The sequence below is a fragment of the Trichosurus vulpecula genome, chromosome 4 (assembly GCF_011100635.1).
Source record: "Trichosurus vulpecula isolate mTriVul1 chromosome 4, mTriVul1.pri, whole genome shotgun sequence".
Taxonomy (NCBI): Eukaryota; Metazoa; Chordata; class Mammalia; order Diprotodontia; family Phalangeridae; genus Trichosurus; species Trichosurus vulpecula.
The window spans coordinates 225,667,273-225,683,518 of NC_050576.1; the positions used below are offsets into that span (position 1 = coordinate 225,667,273).

Consider the following 16,246-nt stretch of genomic DNA (forward strand, 5'->3'; position numbering starts at 1 on the left):
GTAAAGGGAACTGAGGAAGATGGTTGTCTCACCTCCCCTCTTAGACTCACAGATAGGAATTTATTTCAGAGAGTAAAATACAATAAATTTTGAAAGTTAAAAAATTTCAGAGTTAGAGTGGATCTTAGAAGCCATCTAGTCCAACACATTACTGAACCAGAGTATGCTCTACAGTACAGCTGATATAAATGACAATTGGTCATTTAGTCTTTGTTTGAAGACCTTCAATGGAAGGGAGTCTACTACTTTTTGAGACAATCCTTTCCACTTCTGAATACATAATTTTAATAATCTTTTTCTTACATCAGGCTTAAATGGTGCAACTTCCATCCAATTTTCCCTCTTGGAGACAAGAGGAACTAATATATACTTTATCTACAGTAAAACCCTTCATGCTCTACCATCAATTAGCGATAGAGAGAATCTGAAGAACAGTGTAAGGGGCTATGTTTATTATCAAACTAGCATAGCAACAACCTTAGGCAGAAGTCCCAGAACCAGAATTTTAAGACGAATTTGTGTTGGCCCTGCCATCTTCTAGATCCTGAATTTCCAGCTCTCTCCTTCCCAAAACTGGGAGAGTAGGACCAACAAGAAGAATCAGAGCAGAAGCTGTCTGATTGAAATACTGCTCTGAACTAGGTGCAGGAGCAAAGCAGTTGATTTGTGTGTATAGTGGGGGTTAAATAGGTGTTTGGTCCCAACTTTGGTCCCATTTAGCAGACTCAAGACAATTATCTGATCTGATTGTCAACCTGTACAGATGGGTTTGTTCAATTCAATAGGCTGTGAGTGTAACTGCTGGGGAGAAGTGCTACCAAATGCAAAAAAAAAAAAAAATTAAAATTAAAAAAAGCTTATGTACAACTCCCATCCAGGTGTTACAGACTCTTGAACTACCTGAGGAAGGGAAAGTAACCATTGTTGGGCAGTTGGGGGCCAGCATGTAAGGAGGACCCCGGCAGCAGCCCAATCTCAGAAGTGGAAGGCTTCCAAGGCAAGTCAAAAAGCATTTATTAAGCGCCTACTATGTGTCAGACACCGGACTAAGCGATGGGGAAAAAAAAAAAAACAAACAAAAAACAAGCCATCAAACAAGCACACCATCCCCAGTTCCCCTGCTCTCAAGGAGCTCACAATCTAATGTGGGCTGTACAAACAAGATATGTACAGAATCAATGGGACATTCCACGGTTTTTTTTCCCACTTCACTTGGTTTGGCGCGTTGATTAACTAGGGTCTTAGGCTCTAGTGACAGCGAGGAGCCTCCAGGAAAGAGAGGGGAAAGAAAGACCCTCCCCCCACTCCCAGCACAGTGAACGTAGGCGGTGTAGAATCGCTCCCCTCCCCTCACAGTTCTCGTGTGTGTGTGTGTGTGTGTGTGTGTGTGTGTAAGACTGCGCGCGTGTGTGCGTATGTGTATGTATGTGTGCGTGCGCGTGTCTCCCTCTCTCTCATACTCTGGCTGTAGGCAGACAGCCAAGGAGGCTGCTCTCCCTCTCTCCAGCTTTTGCTGCTCCGGCTTCCTGCCGCCTCTGCAGTCACAGCCCGAGGATGGTGAGTCGGGGTTACCTTCCTTTGGTGTCTCTCCCCGTATCCCTAGCAGCCGCACCCGGGGTTCCCTGAGGGAGGAAAGGAGGGAGTGTTTCCTGGAGACCTTGTGGCGGGAGCTAGCTGTGGGGCCGAGGGCGGGGGGGGGGGGGTATTCACAGCTTTAGTCTCCCACATCATCTCTTCTCTCTTATCCCCTATGTTCTGAGCTGGGGGCTCGATGACCTGGGGCGGGGTGAGAGGAGGGAGAGGTGGAAGGATTAGGGCTGCAGAGCAGCAGGAGGGAGCAGAGCAGAGGTTCAGTTTACAGGGGACACCAGGCGGAGGTGGGGCCGCCCTTGGCCTTAGCTGGCTACGCGCCCCCTTCCCGAGCGGACAGGGACCGCCCCCTAGACAGCTCCCCGATGGTTACTCCCTCTTGCCTTCTCCCCAAGCTAGTGTGCCTTCATCCCCCCCCCCCAATTCCACCTTCTTCCCCCATTTCCCTCTTCTTTTCTTCCCTCCTCCCCCTTCCCCCCAGTGAATAGTTCCCCCGTCTTGTCCCGCAGGACCCGCCCGGACGGGACGCAGCAGCTGTAGCTTCCAGGATCAGCTCTCCTCGTCCTGCTTGAAGCGGGGACACGCTCCGTCGTCTTCTCCAAGGAATGGGGTTGCCCAGGAGCCAAACCAAGACCAGCTGGGAGGCGTAGAAACGGTACCGCCGTCTGAGCCCCGTGCCGGTCAGCCCGGACCTTCGCCTTCCAGCCTCCTCCGGAGCCTCGATGGCGCTGTAGCCCTGAGTTTCTGAGCATACTCGCCCGCCTCCGTGGGTTCTGCCACCCAGAGCCACCGGCGCAGCCCCGGCAGGGCTCCCCTTTGCCCGCCTCTGCTCTGAGCGCCCGGTCTGGTCTGCCCAGCCGCTAGTCTGCTAGCCCAGCCGCCTACCATGGCGCTGCGGCGCTTCCTGCTGCTGCTGCTGCCGCTGCTGCTCTCCCTGGAGTCCCTACACTTGCTGGTGCCTATGGCTGAGGCGGGGCCCCGGGGCCGCGGGAACCGGAATAACAGCACTGGCCCTGGAGCCGTCGGGGGCCTACGGGCTGGAGGGACGACGGTCAGGGGCAACCGAGAACTGAATGGGACGTCCCGCCAGTCGGCGGTCCCAGAGGGGGGTCGGCGGGGCCGGCCTTCGTCCAGTGTAGCTGTCACCCACGAGACGTGTTGGGGCTACTACGATGTGAGCGGCCAGTATGACAAGGAGTTTGAGTGCAACAACAGCGAGAGCGGCTTCCTGTACTGCTGTGGTACTTGCTTCTACCGCTTCTGCTGCAACAAGCGGGGAGAGAAACTGGATCAGCATCAGTGTAAGAACTATGTGAGCCCCGGGTGGATCCAGACTCCTAGCACCCAGGTGATTCCTCAGGATATCCAGAACAAGTACGACCCAGAGAAGGACAAGACCAACTTCACTGTCTACATCACCTGCGGAGTAATTGCCTTCGTCATCATCGCTGTAGTCTTTGCCAAAGTCTCCTATGACAAGGCCCACCGCCCCCCGAGGGAGATGAACATCCACAGGTGAGAGGGGGAGAAAAGGGAAGTCCCATATTTCCCATGATGTTTCTCCAACGTTTGCTCCTATTCCTACCCTGACTTCCCAGGTCTGTTTCTCTCTTGACTCTTTTAGACGCTCTTCGTTCTGCTGTCTCTGTTCTTTACAACGTCACCCAATATGTTTGACTGGTGTCTGATCTCTCCATCGCTTTTCTAGTTCAGAATAAGCCAAAAACTCAAGTGTAGTTAGGAGAGGTTTCTTCTACCTGTCCGCCCTTACGCTTTTCTCCATTCCTTCAGCTCCTTTTCCTGACTCTAAACAGTCACTGACCTAGCTTTGGACAGCCTTTCTGGTTAGGAATATAGAGTCTAGGAATTTTCCTTATACTCTGGATTGATTCTCCTGGGATTCTCTTTTCAATGCATATAAACATGGTTCTTTTTAATGGCAAGGGGGAGAGGGGATGGTGAATAAACAGACTGTGTTTTATAATGCAAACTGCCCCCAAGCTGGAGACTTACTGGAAATGGCAATTTAAGCTTGAAAAGAAAGTGGTGTTGGGAAAATTGTTTATCAAATCCATTTAGACAAAAAAAAAAAAGATTCTCCCCCCCCACATTCCATTTTATGAGGTAGGATTCATGTATTTCATTTCAAAAACCCAATACAGCTCTCTAAACCAACACATCCAGGTAGATTAAAAGTCCATAGAATTGAAGAAACTGCCTCCTTCTGGTGAATATCTCACATTGAAACCAAATCACTTCCAACAATCCCTTTTGAAAAGTCATAGCAGAAGTCCCTTGGATGAAAAGTTAGGTCTTTTTCTATCTCCCTCTCAACTAAATAGTTGGATAGTGCTTAGTTGAGTGCATTGAAAGCACAGATACAGCCCTCAGAAAATTGCATGATTTCTCACACATTGTGTGAACACTGACCAATAACCGTAGGTACCACTCAGCTTGTTTGTTTGGGGGCCTTCATCAGCCTTGTCCTGGGCCCTTACCTCCTCCCTTTGATCTAATTTGGCATCAACTTGCATACACATGCATACGTATATACATTTATGCATACATACATACAGTATAGAGCTGTTAAGGCATCTAAAAGGTCACTTTATCCAATCCCCTCATTTTAATGGGGAGGAAAGTGAGGCCCAGGGAGGAAAATAAAGTGTTATATTCAAGGTCAGCAGAGAGCACAGCCAGAATTCAAACCCATGTTTCCCGACTTCAAACCTAGTGCTCATTCTATTATACCACCTCCACACTCTTGACAGCTGTGTTTGTTCAGTTCTTCCTGAAAGCCTGATCCCAGAATTTAAAATTTGTCACCTAAACCTTAATGAGGAGAAAGGCAAGTATAACTTTCCCACTACCCTGAAAAGGGATGATTGGTTTATTTCTGATGATAACATGGGAACTGAGAAAAAAAAAGATGATGCTCCGCTGAAATGTTTCACCTCAACTGGTTTGACAATATGGGAGCTTCAATGCTGAGAAAAGCCCCAATATTAAAAATAGGATACTCTCAGAAAAAACAACTCATTTCCTAAGAAACAGCCACTTCCCACCCCTACCTTCCTGAACTTACTTAAACATCACCTGCAATGTGTCTAGCACTGTGCACTCTGTGAAGATTTATTAGAAATGGCCAATAGGTAGCTAAGGCTAAATGAAAGAGTGAAGTTGGGGGAGAGAAAGGAAAAGCAGGTGAAAGACATACCTAGGCCTAAGGTACTATTCTTAGTGTCTCTGCAAATGATATCGAATGTCCTGCTTGATGGAAAGTGTTCCTTCTCGGATTGGCTTATTCAATTTTCCTTTCAATCCTAAAGCAAGTTTACTTTTGCCTCAGGGATGAGAGAGAAGGGGAGGGCCCTTCATTTGAATTGTGTCCTTATTTTGACTTGTGTTTCCAAATCTGATTCCTTTCCCTGAGTAAGTGTATTGCAATTTTGGAATATTATTTCTCTTTTGCTAACCTCTACCAGAAAACTGAAGTGGAAAGAACCAAGAAGCCAGGGGGACAGGACTGCAGGGTTTTGTTCTCTGTTGTCTCAACTATTGGTGCGGCTTTGGGAAAATCATCTCCCTTTTCTTGGCCTCAATTTCCTCACTTGTTTTTTGATGAAGTTGAACTAGATGCTTTCCAAAGTTCTTTCCTTTTCTAACCTTCTGTGATGTTATTATTCTACGAACTGTTATTTGTAGTTTCAGTAGTCATTCACAAGAATGACTTCAATTCAACAAATATTAAAGTGCTGACTATGTGTAAAGCACTGTGCTAGGTTTGGGGAATATGAAAGTAAATCTGACACATACTCATGTCAAGGAGCTTACATTCTAACAAACAAGGACACAGATAATTGCTAGAAGAAATATGATAAGTACATAGGCGAGGTTTTAAGGTTTTGTGAGATGTTTAAGAAGGGAGACATTTTAAGAAGGGAGAGGCAGCTGTGATGTAGTAAAGTTAGAAGAATTGGGATTAAATTTAACACTCACTAGCTATGTGACTTCTCTGGACCTGATTGTCTTCACTACAAAATGAGGGTATTTGATTGCATGGGCATTAAGCTTTGGCCGGTTTTGACATTAGGATATTCAGCAAGGGCAGTTTGGGAAGACATTAAGGAAAAATAGGTAACCTGGGTTGGGCCTTGAAGGGAGGGAAGGGCATTATTAGGTTGAGATGGGATGTAGAGAGAATATGTTCCAGGTATGAGAGATGGTGTGAGCAAGGATTAAAGTGGGGAGTGGCCAGAAAGATAACAGGGAATGGTGGGCACAGAATAGTTGGAGAGGAGCATAGGAGATAAGACTGGAAATGTTAGGTTGGCAATGAATTGTACCAGATATTTCAAGCAGTCTCAAGATCTTAAACAGAACATACACGCAGTAATGGGCAGTGTGGTTTCTCCGGGGAAGGTCAGACAGAAGAGTGTATTCGCATCTTGTAGAGGACAAAAAAGAAAATAGGATATGTTGAAATTTACATAGTACTCAAATTAGATCAAAACATTCTTTTGCAGAGGAAATCTAAGGATATCCTATCCCACTGTGAGCATAGCCCTTTAGGCACTAGGCAGTCAAGTTATTCTGAGTTCTGGGGCAGGATATCTGAAATATTTCAAAAGGGAATTTGGCATTATAATGGCAGGGGTGAGGGTAAGGAAATGGTCCCCTAGATAGGAGAGCAGTTTTTATGTGGATGTTGCCAGGTTAAGCAATCATCAGAATGTCCCAATACAGATTCCTTTAGTATCAGGTCCTCTAACCATTCATACCTTGCAGAGAGTAGACTTGTTTTTTCTTAAATTGGTTAGTATACAGACAGATCAGTCTCTGTGACTGTATTTCTGAGTAGGTAAGAATTTGTTCCAGAAGGAAATTGTCATCTCTCTGGATTCTAACCAATGAGTACAAACTCAAGTTCAGTTATCTGACCCTGAGGGGGTAAGAGAAAGAATCAGGTCCTCTAACCAGAATCCATCCACTGGCCATGAAAAAAAAAACAAATTAAATAGAATGCTCTCCACCCTTGCTGTCTGAATTTTCTAAAAGAGAAACAGTCATTCTTGGAGGCTGCTCTATTCTCTGACTCTGCTTCTATGCCTTAACATTTTTCTTTTGGGTCTCTAATGGTTCAGGTTGATGTGTCTGTTTTTTGTCCACCAATGATAATTTATTAGAATTTTCATGAGCAGTTGCTGTGTGCCCTCAGAAAAGCAGCCCCAGGGACAGAAAAATATTTTCCAGCAGTGGTTGGGGATGGGGTGTGAGGGAGGGAATGACTGGGTCCAAGGATATTTGTAGGAAACTGCAGCAGAGACCCTGGTTTCAGCCTGATATTAAATTCTGTACTAGTTGTCTCCTTTCCAAACCTGTTTCTTCCTTCACACCCTAAGTTGATTCATTAGTGTCTTAGAGACAAGAATCACTCAGAAGGAAGAACTGTGTGGTTCTTTTTTCTTTCTTTCTTTTTTCTATGGCTAATTAACAGATGGGTCAGGGAGCTATTAAGATTCTCTAGACACAGTTGGTGAAGTCAGAGCACAGAGAGAGGCTGCCCTGTGCCTTCCCACTCCCAATCACAAGGAGGGGGTGAGGGAACACAGAGCCCAGAGACTGTGGGAGGGGAAAACTGAGTGGAGCTCCCTTTTTTTATTAGGAAAAAAGATTAGAAGTTAAATTCCCCTTTCCTCTCTCCATGCACAAGGGCACTACGATAGGAAATCAAAGGAAAGCTTCTTTAACCATCCAGAAATTAATTGCAAGCTAGAAGATCTATGTTTTCTTTCTGCAAAGCACACAATGGCAGCAGCCTAGCAACATTAGAAACCAATTTTAAATTCAATTCAGTAAGCATTTATTGAATGCCTACTGTGTGCCTGGTACCATGCTAGGCTCTATGGATACACAGACAAAAGTGAAACAAACAGTCCTTTCCCTCAAGGGGCTTATATATTCTATTGAGGTAAAACAACACATATGTAGATAAATATATATTAAAAACACACAAAAAATTAGGAGGGGGTAATTAAGAACCAGAGAGTCAGGAAAGGCCTTCTACAATAGGTGGTTTTTTAAATCTATGCTTTGAAGGAAGCTATGGATTCTAGAAAGTAAAGGTGTAAAGGAAGAACATTCAGGGCATGAGGGTCAACCTTCACAAAGCCATAGAGGTTGTAAATGGAGTGTCTACAGGCCAGTTTTGGGGGAATATATGTTATGTGAAGGAAAGAAATGTGTGATCAGCCTGAAAAAGTTGGAATTAGATTGGGAAGAACATTATTTATCTTTGATCTTAGAGGAACTTAGGAGCCACTGAAACTTCTTGAGCAGGAAAGTGCCATGGTCAGACATGTGCTTTAGAAATATCAATTTGATTGCTGCATGGAGGATGGACAGGAGAAGGGAGAGTCTGGATGCAGGAAGACAGATTTGAAATAGTTATTGCAGGAGGTGATGAAGGCCTGAATTACTGTGGTGTCTATATGATTGGAAAGATGTTGGGTAGGAAGAATTAATAGGACATAGCAACTGATAGATATAAAGAAGTAAGAGAGAACAGAGTTGAGAATTATTCCAAAGTTGTAAACCTGGTGGATTGGAAGAGTGGAAGTGCTCTTGAGAGAAATAGGGAAATTTGGAGGAGAAATTAGTTTGGAAGAAAACAAAACAAAGTTCTATTTTGGCCATGTTGAATTTGAAGCAAATCCCCACACCTCCCATGTAGGTGACTATATCTTAAGTGAGTTGAGCATGCTCCAAACCCCCATTACAAGTATCAAGAAGGATGAGGAATGAGCAAAGGCCATCTGATTTAGTAGTTAGGAGGTTGGTGGTACCTGGAGAGAACGGATTCATTTGAGTGGTGGGAGTGGAAGTTAGATTTAAAGGACCTGAGAAATGAATGAGAGGTGAGAAAGTAGAATCATTAAATGTAGGCAGTTTTTTTTAGGAATTTGGCTGCAAAATGGACAGGTGATATGGGAACATAGTTTGAAGGGATAGGAGGAACTAGCAAAAGATTTTTGTTTTGTTTTGCTTTGTTTTAGGATGGGGGATGTTCTAAGATATATATATATATATATATATATATATATATATATATCTTATATATATATAAATTAGGAAAGAATTCAGTAGATAAAGAGAGAGTGCAGAGTCCCTTTTTTTCAGCTTTCTGGGCAATAAATTTTTAAAACATCCCTGAACATTTTTTCTTGAAACATTTAAGAATGATTATGATGAATTGGTATACAGAGAGTGAATTTACTTTTTTGTCTCAAGTTTACTGGTAGGGGTAGGGGTGGAACATTTCACTTTTGATTAAAGATTTTGGCATTACAGTTATTCATTGTTTTTCTTTATGTGACAAATTCATGTGGGAAATGTAGGATTTAGGGTGCCTAGTTGAACCTTTTAAAGGGTAAAAGAGAGAAGTAGGGAAGAGATTCTGGAAAGAGGGAATAAAAAAAGATGATGGAAGAAGGATGAAGAGAAAACCATTTAGATAACACAGCAAACTATTATCTCACTAAGGACAAAGTGATGGACTGATCCAGGAAAAATTTATCAAGAACCTACTGTATTACTGTAATACTGTGTACAGTATTTCTCTTATGAAATATTATGGACCTATAAAACATTTATCACTGACCATCACCCATGCCAATAGCATCATTAGAATAAGATTGTACCTTGACAGAGTAAGATGATTTGCAAATGCTTTTAAAAAATCACAGGACTCGGAATGTTCTCTTTTTCCTTATTCATATTTCTAACTCTCCACCTGTCCCTGCTCCACACCACCCCAGGTCTAGAGAATAAAAACATTTATCACTGGCCCTCTCTACCCTTTCACCCCTCCAGACTCAGAGAACATAACCTACTACAGATACTTCCAGGGAGCTTGCTGCTGACATAACCAGAATTCTCAAGCAGATCAAGGCAGGGAAGATATCATTCTTATTTTTAAAGCCAACTTATTATTTCAACTGTTTGAATAACTGCATGAAATTTCATGGATAACACAAATCAGTTGTGCAGAAATTGGTGGTTTAAACACCTAAAAAATGTTAACATAAAAATGTGAGCTGATCAAAAGCAGCACTTACAGATATAGGGCAGAATCCCCTGAACATTGTCCAGGGGTGCGGGTGGGGTGTTATGAAGGCAGAGGGCACTATATTTCTTTTACCTACACAGTCTGCTTTCTACATAATATTGTCTAATTTTATACAGGCCCTGTCTTTGTCTCTGTGTTTATTTGTAAATGAATAATATAGATTTCCATGATGATTCCCAACCTTTGCAGAACTGTAACAATTCACTTTTTTTACTTTCTGATTCCATACATTTACACCTCCTACACTGAATTTAAAGATCCCAAATGCTATATTAATACATATTTATTTTTAATATTGCAATGAATATATATTGATTTTGTTTTAAAGTTTTATGAAATCACTTGAAAAAGTTGGAGATATCCTGAGGTTGTCCCAAAACTATGGTGGTAAAAGTTTTAAAAACTATACCTTAGTTGAAATTTTTAATCCAATTTATTTTAATCTTTTTCTGCCTTTTTTTTGCTTTGAGGGAAATCTTATCTATTAGATTTCACTCAGTCATGCTTTTTTTGAGCATACTTCCATTACAACATATACAATCTAGATATATAGAGAGACTAATGGAAGCATAACCATAGTACCAAAGTCAGAGTTCAAGACTTTTCTGGATTTTGTTGAGTTGTTTTAGTTGTATCTGATTCTTCTTGAACCCATTCAAGGTTTTCCTGGCAGAGATACTGTAGTGGTTTGCCATTTCCTTCTTTAGCTCATTTTACAGATGAAGAACTAAGACAGGATTGAGAGACTTGCCCAGGGTCACATAGCTAGTAAGTGTTTGAGGTTGGATTTGAACTCATGAAGTCTTTGACTTTTCTAGCTTCCTACTTTCTAACAGGTACATTTCTGAATTTTCTTTAAATATGTTTATTTATAAATTTGACCACCCTCAACACATCTTCAAATGCAAAAGTAACCAAAAATTTATGCATAAAATCATAAACTTAAATAATCTGCTTAACAAAAAGGAAAATAACTTTAACCAGTAATTTCAAATTTATCTTGTTTGGTTATATGGTCCCTTACCAATGTCACCTGTTTATTTTCTAGATTTTCACAGTTACTGTCATTTTTAATTTACATAGTTTATAACACACTCACATGTTATATATGATTTTTGTTAGCTTTCCCTAATTCTGTATCAGTTCATATTTCATGGAAATATTCATTAAATATTTATTGATAGCTTTTTTTTCCTACAGCAAAGTAATTCTCAGTATATGCCTCCCTACCTCCTAAGACTGCCCTAATAGAAAAGAAAAATAGTGCAGTAAAACCAACGGTTGCTGCAACTGATATTGTATGCAACATTCTCAGGCGTTAGTCCACCATCTCCCTACATATGGAAAGGAAATGTTTCATAATTTTTTCCTCTGAAACCAAAATCAACTATTGCACATGATGAAGTCTGATGCCTTTTAGTGTTTTCATTTTTGCATTATTATACAAATTGTGTCTACTGTTCTTTTTTTATTTAATTTATTTAATATATTTAATTTTCAGCATTGATTTTCATAAGAGTTTGAATTACAAATATTCTCCCCATTTCTACCCTCCCACCCACTCCAAGATGGCGTATATTCTGGTTACCCCGTTCCCCAGTCAGCCCTCCCATCTGTCATCCCACTCCCCTCCCATCCCCCTTTCTCTTCTTCTATTGTAGGGCAAGATAGATTTCTATGCCCCATTGCCTGTGTATCTTATTTCCTAGTTGCATGCAAAAACTTTTTTTTTGTTTTTGAACATCTGTTTTTAAAACTTTGAGTTCCAAATTCTCTCCCCTCTTCCCTCCCCACCTACCCTCCCTGAGAAGGCAAGCAATTCAACATAGGCCACATGTGTATCATTACGTGAAACCCTTCCACAATACTCATGTTGTGAAAGATTAACTATGTTTTGCTGCTTCCTAACCTATACCACTTTATTGAATTTTCTCCCTTGACCCTGTCCCTTTTTGAAAGTGTTTGCTTTTGATTACCTCCTCCCCCTGTCTGCCCTCCCTTCTATCATCCTCCCTTTTTTATCTTCTTCCTCCTTCTTTCCTGTGGGGTAAGATACCCAGTTGAGTGTGTATGGTATTCCCTCCTCAGGTCAAATCTGATGAGAGCAAGATTTACTCATTCCTCCTCACCTGCCCCCTCTTCCCTTTCTACAGAACTGCTTTTTCTTACCACTTTTATGCGAGATAATTTGCCTCATTTTATCTCTCCCTTTCTCCCTCTCTCAATATATTCTTCTCTTATCCCTTAATTTAATTTTATTTTTTTAGATATCATCCCTTCATATTCAACTCACCCTGTGCCTTCTGTCTATACACACACACACACACACACACACACACACACACACACACACACACCTACACATATACATATACATACATAGGCACACACATATGTGTGTGTATATATATATATATACACATATATATATATATACATACATACACATATGTATGCATATTCCTTCCAGCTACTATGATACTGAGGTCTCATGAATCATACACATCATCTTTCCATGTAGGAGTGTCAACAAAACAGTTCACCTTTAGTAAGTCCATTGCAATTTCTTTTTCTTGTTCTTTTTCTTGATTACCTTTTCATGCTTCTCTTGATTCTTGTGTTTGAAAGTCAAATTTTCTATTCAGTTCTGGTCTTTTCACTGAGAAAGCTTGAAAGTCCTCTATTTTATTGAAAATCCATATTTTGCCTTGGAGCATGATACTCAGTTTTGCTGGGTAGGTGATTCTTGGCTTTAATCCTAGCTCCATTGACCTCCGGAATATCATATTCCAAGCCCTTCGATCTCTTAATGTAGAAGCTGCCAGATCTTCGGTTATCCTGATTATGTTTCCACAATACTCAAATTGTTTCTTTCTGGATGCTTGCAGTATTTTCTCCTTGATCTGGGAGCTCTGGAATTTGGCAACAATATTCCTAGGAGTTTTCTTTTTGGGATCTTTTTAAGGAGGCAATTTGTGGATTCTCTCAATCTCTATTTTACCCTCTGGCTCTAGAATATCAGGGCAATTCTTGTTGATAATTTCTTGAAAGATGATATCTAGGCTCTTTTATTGATCATGGCTTTCAGGTAGTCCAATAATTTTTAAATGATCTCTCCTGGATCTATTTTCCAGGTCAGTGGTTTTTCCAATGAGATATTTCACATTGTCTTCCACTTTTTCGTTCTTTTGGTTCTGTTTTATAATATCTTGATTTCTCATCAAGTCACTTGCTTCCATTTGCTCCAGTCTAATTTTCAAGGTGTTATTTTCTTCAGTGGTCTTTTGGACCTCCTTTTCCATTTGTCTAATTTTGCCTTTCAAGGCATTCTTCTCCTCATTGGCTTTTTGGAGCACTTTTGACATTTGGGTTAGTCTATTTTTTAAGGTATTATTTTCTTCAGTATTTTTAGGGTCTCTTTTAGAAAGTCATTGACTTGTTTTTCATGGTTTTCTCGCATCCTTCTCATTTCTCTTCCCAATTTTTACTCTACTTCTCCTACTTGCTTTCCCAAATCCTTTTTGAGTTCTTCTGTATCCTGAGACCAATTCACATTTTTCTGGGAGGTTTTTGATGATGGCTCTTTGACTTTGTTGACTTTCTTGCTGTATGTTTTGGTTTTCTTTGTCACCAAAAAAGATTCCAACATCTGAGTCTGAATCTGAGACTGTTTTCACTGCCTGTTCGTCTTCCTAGCCAACGACCTGACCCTTGAACTTTTTGTTGGGGTACAACTGCTTGTAGAGTAGAGTACTTTGTCCCAAGCTTGAAGGGCTGCACTGCTGTTTTCAGGGCTACTTCTACACAGCAAGCTCTGCCACACCAGCACTCCTTCTCCCCCAAGAACTTCTAACCAGGATTGTGGCCCAGATCCAGGGAGGGCAAAGCAGGTTTTGCTCTCCTGCTCTAATCTGCCACTTAATTCCTCCCACCAGGTTGGCCTGGTGCTGGAAGCAACTGCAGCTGGAGCTCTGTAAGCAGCCTCAGAGCTGCACCACCTCAGCTGTCCCATGGGCAGTGGCCAACCGCGAACTCCTTTCACTCTGTCCCAGCAGCTTTTCCCACTGACCTCTGGTGTCTTTGGTGTTTGTGGGTTGAGAAGTCTGGTAATTGCCATAGCTCACTGATTCAGGGTGCTAAGCCTGTTCTGCCCAGCTCCCAGATCCTCAGTCATTTTCTGGAATATTTCAACCAATTCTCAGCTCTATCAACAGTTTATTAGTTTGCTTTTCTTTCCCACAACAGTGATTTCTTTCATCCTTTATCATCTTGGACAATTTAATGGGTGAAAAATGAAGCTTCAGATTTATTTTTGCATTAATTTATCTTATTATTAATGTTTTAGAATACTTTCAAGTGGTTGTTGATAGTTCTTTTGTTTGAAAACTATTTGTATCATTTGACCACTTATTTGTGTGTATTCTCTCTCATCATCATCATCATCATCACTCTCTTAAATGCTAGACTTTTTGCAGAGATCTTTTTATAAAGACTTTCCCCCTATTCAATAGTTTCTCTCTTTGTTGGAGTTCTATTGAAATTTATTAGATTAAAAATCTTTTATTTTTGCATAATCAAAAACTTCAAAAATTTTTGCAATCTTTATTTACTTATGCAATTCCTTATTTAATTATTAATTATCTTCTCAACTCTAGGTATAAAAGGTACCACCATTTTTTCTCTTCTATTTTTTTAATGGTGTGAACTTTTATTTTTAGGATGTCTTCCATTTAGATCATATTGTGGTGTGTGTTGTAAGATGTTGGTGTTAACTCGTTTCCAAACAAGCTGATTTCTAGTTTTTCTATATGTTGTCAGATAGGGAGACCTTCCTTCAATAGTTAATGTTCTTGCATTTTTTTATTTTAGTGTTAAGTTGCTGCCTATTAATATATTTTTAAACTAACACAAAGAGTTTCAAAGATTGCTACTTTGATTATTTACTGTACTTTAAGATCTAATAAAGCTGGCATCACTGTTTCACATTTTTTTTTCATTTTTCCCTTGAAATTCTAGACTTTTTCTTACTTATTCTGAGTGTATTTTGTCTAGTTCTAGAAATTAAGTAATTGGTGTTTTAATGGCAATAGAACTAAATCTGTAAATCAGTTTAGATATGATTATTATTATTTTTGATATTGATGTAGTTCAAACAGACAATAGATATCTTTTCAATTATTTGTTTTTGTTTATTTCTGTAATGAGTGATTTATAGTTTTACATATGTGAGTATAGATGTATGTATCTTTATATATATACACACATATGTGTGTCAATATAATTCCTGAATATATCTTGCCATGGGAATGACAAAATATTTTATGTGTTTCATATTTTTTAAATGAATTTTATCTATCATTTCCCCTTGGTGTTTGTTAGTGTTATATAAAATGATGATAATTTTTTGTGGATTTTTTTATCCTGCTATTTTCCTACAGTGGTAGTTGACAGAGAACTAGGCTCAATACCAGGAAAATCTGGGTTCAAGTCTTGCTTTTGACATATACTGACTGTGTGACACTGGGTAAGTCACATAACCTTTTAATGCTAAAGGTGACTTTTTAAGACTGTAAGTTGAAGAAAAGGTAGTGATCTGAATTGGTAGAATGGAAGTTCCCTGATCCATTTAGGAGCAGTTCCTAACCCTGTCCTCTCATTTACTGTAGTTATTGTGTTGATTAGTTTCTTCATTGATTCTTAAGATCCTGCTAAGTAAATCATCATATATATCACCAAGGCAATATTCACAGCAGTTGCTATTACTATGAACATGCTGACTTGGTTCTATATTGCAAAATGTAACAAACTCTCCATATAGAAGGCAGAAGAAATAAAACATTTATATTTAGACACCAGAAAACCCAGTCCCAAAACCAGTAAGTCCAATCCATCCAAGTAGCATAGAGGTTAATACACATTATCACAGCAGTGAGCCACTCCATTCCATAGCCTTCCCCTCTGTTGGGGCTTTTCCACAAACACTCACAAATCATAGATCACTCCTTGCCTGAGTCCTCTCTCTCCCATAGCTCTAACTACTCTGACTGCTCTTCCTTCTTGCTCTACCCTTTCCTGTTCAGCAAGCTTCTCCCACTACATGTAACTTAAGCTTCCTGTGACATAAGTAGCTCACATGGGCCTATCAATGGGAAAGATCTTCTCATTTAAATTACCATTACATCATATCATCTGCAAATAGGGATAATTTTGTCTTTTCTTTGCTCATGCTTACTCCCTCTCTCTCTGTCTCTGTCTCTGTCCATCTCTCTCTCTCTCTCTCTCTCTCCCTCCCTCCCTCCCTCCCTCTCTCCCTCTCTCTCTCTCCCTCTCCCTCTTCCTCCCTCCCCCCTCTCTCTTTCCTCTCTGTCTCTCTCTGTCTCTGTCTCTCTCCCTCTCTCTCTCTCTCTTTGTCTCTTTCCTCTCTCTCTCTCCTCTCTCTCTCTCTCTCTCTCTCTCTCTCCCCCTCCCTCCCTCCCTCTCTCTCTCTCCCTCTCCCTCTCCCCTCCCACCCCCTCTCCCCCCCCCCTC

The 16,246-nt window shown here is 40.8% G+C and overlaps 1 protein-coding gene across 3 annotated transcripts in view; it reads left to right on the forward strand.

Annotated features, from left to right (window-relative positions):
• The first annotated feature begins 2,476 nt into the window (after positions 1-2,476).
• The window catches only part of SHISA6 (shisa family member 6), a 522,224-nt gene continuing 508,454 nt past the window's right edge, over positions 2,477-16,246 (forward strand). For all 3 annotated transcript variants that reach the window (XM_036756084.1, XM_036756083.1, XM_036756085.1), the window contains exon 1: positions 2,477-3,105. In XM_036756084.1, the coding sequence (XP_036611979.1) occupies positions 2,477-3,105 (629 nt within the window). The remainder of the gene's footprint in view (positions 3,106-16,246) is intronic.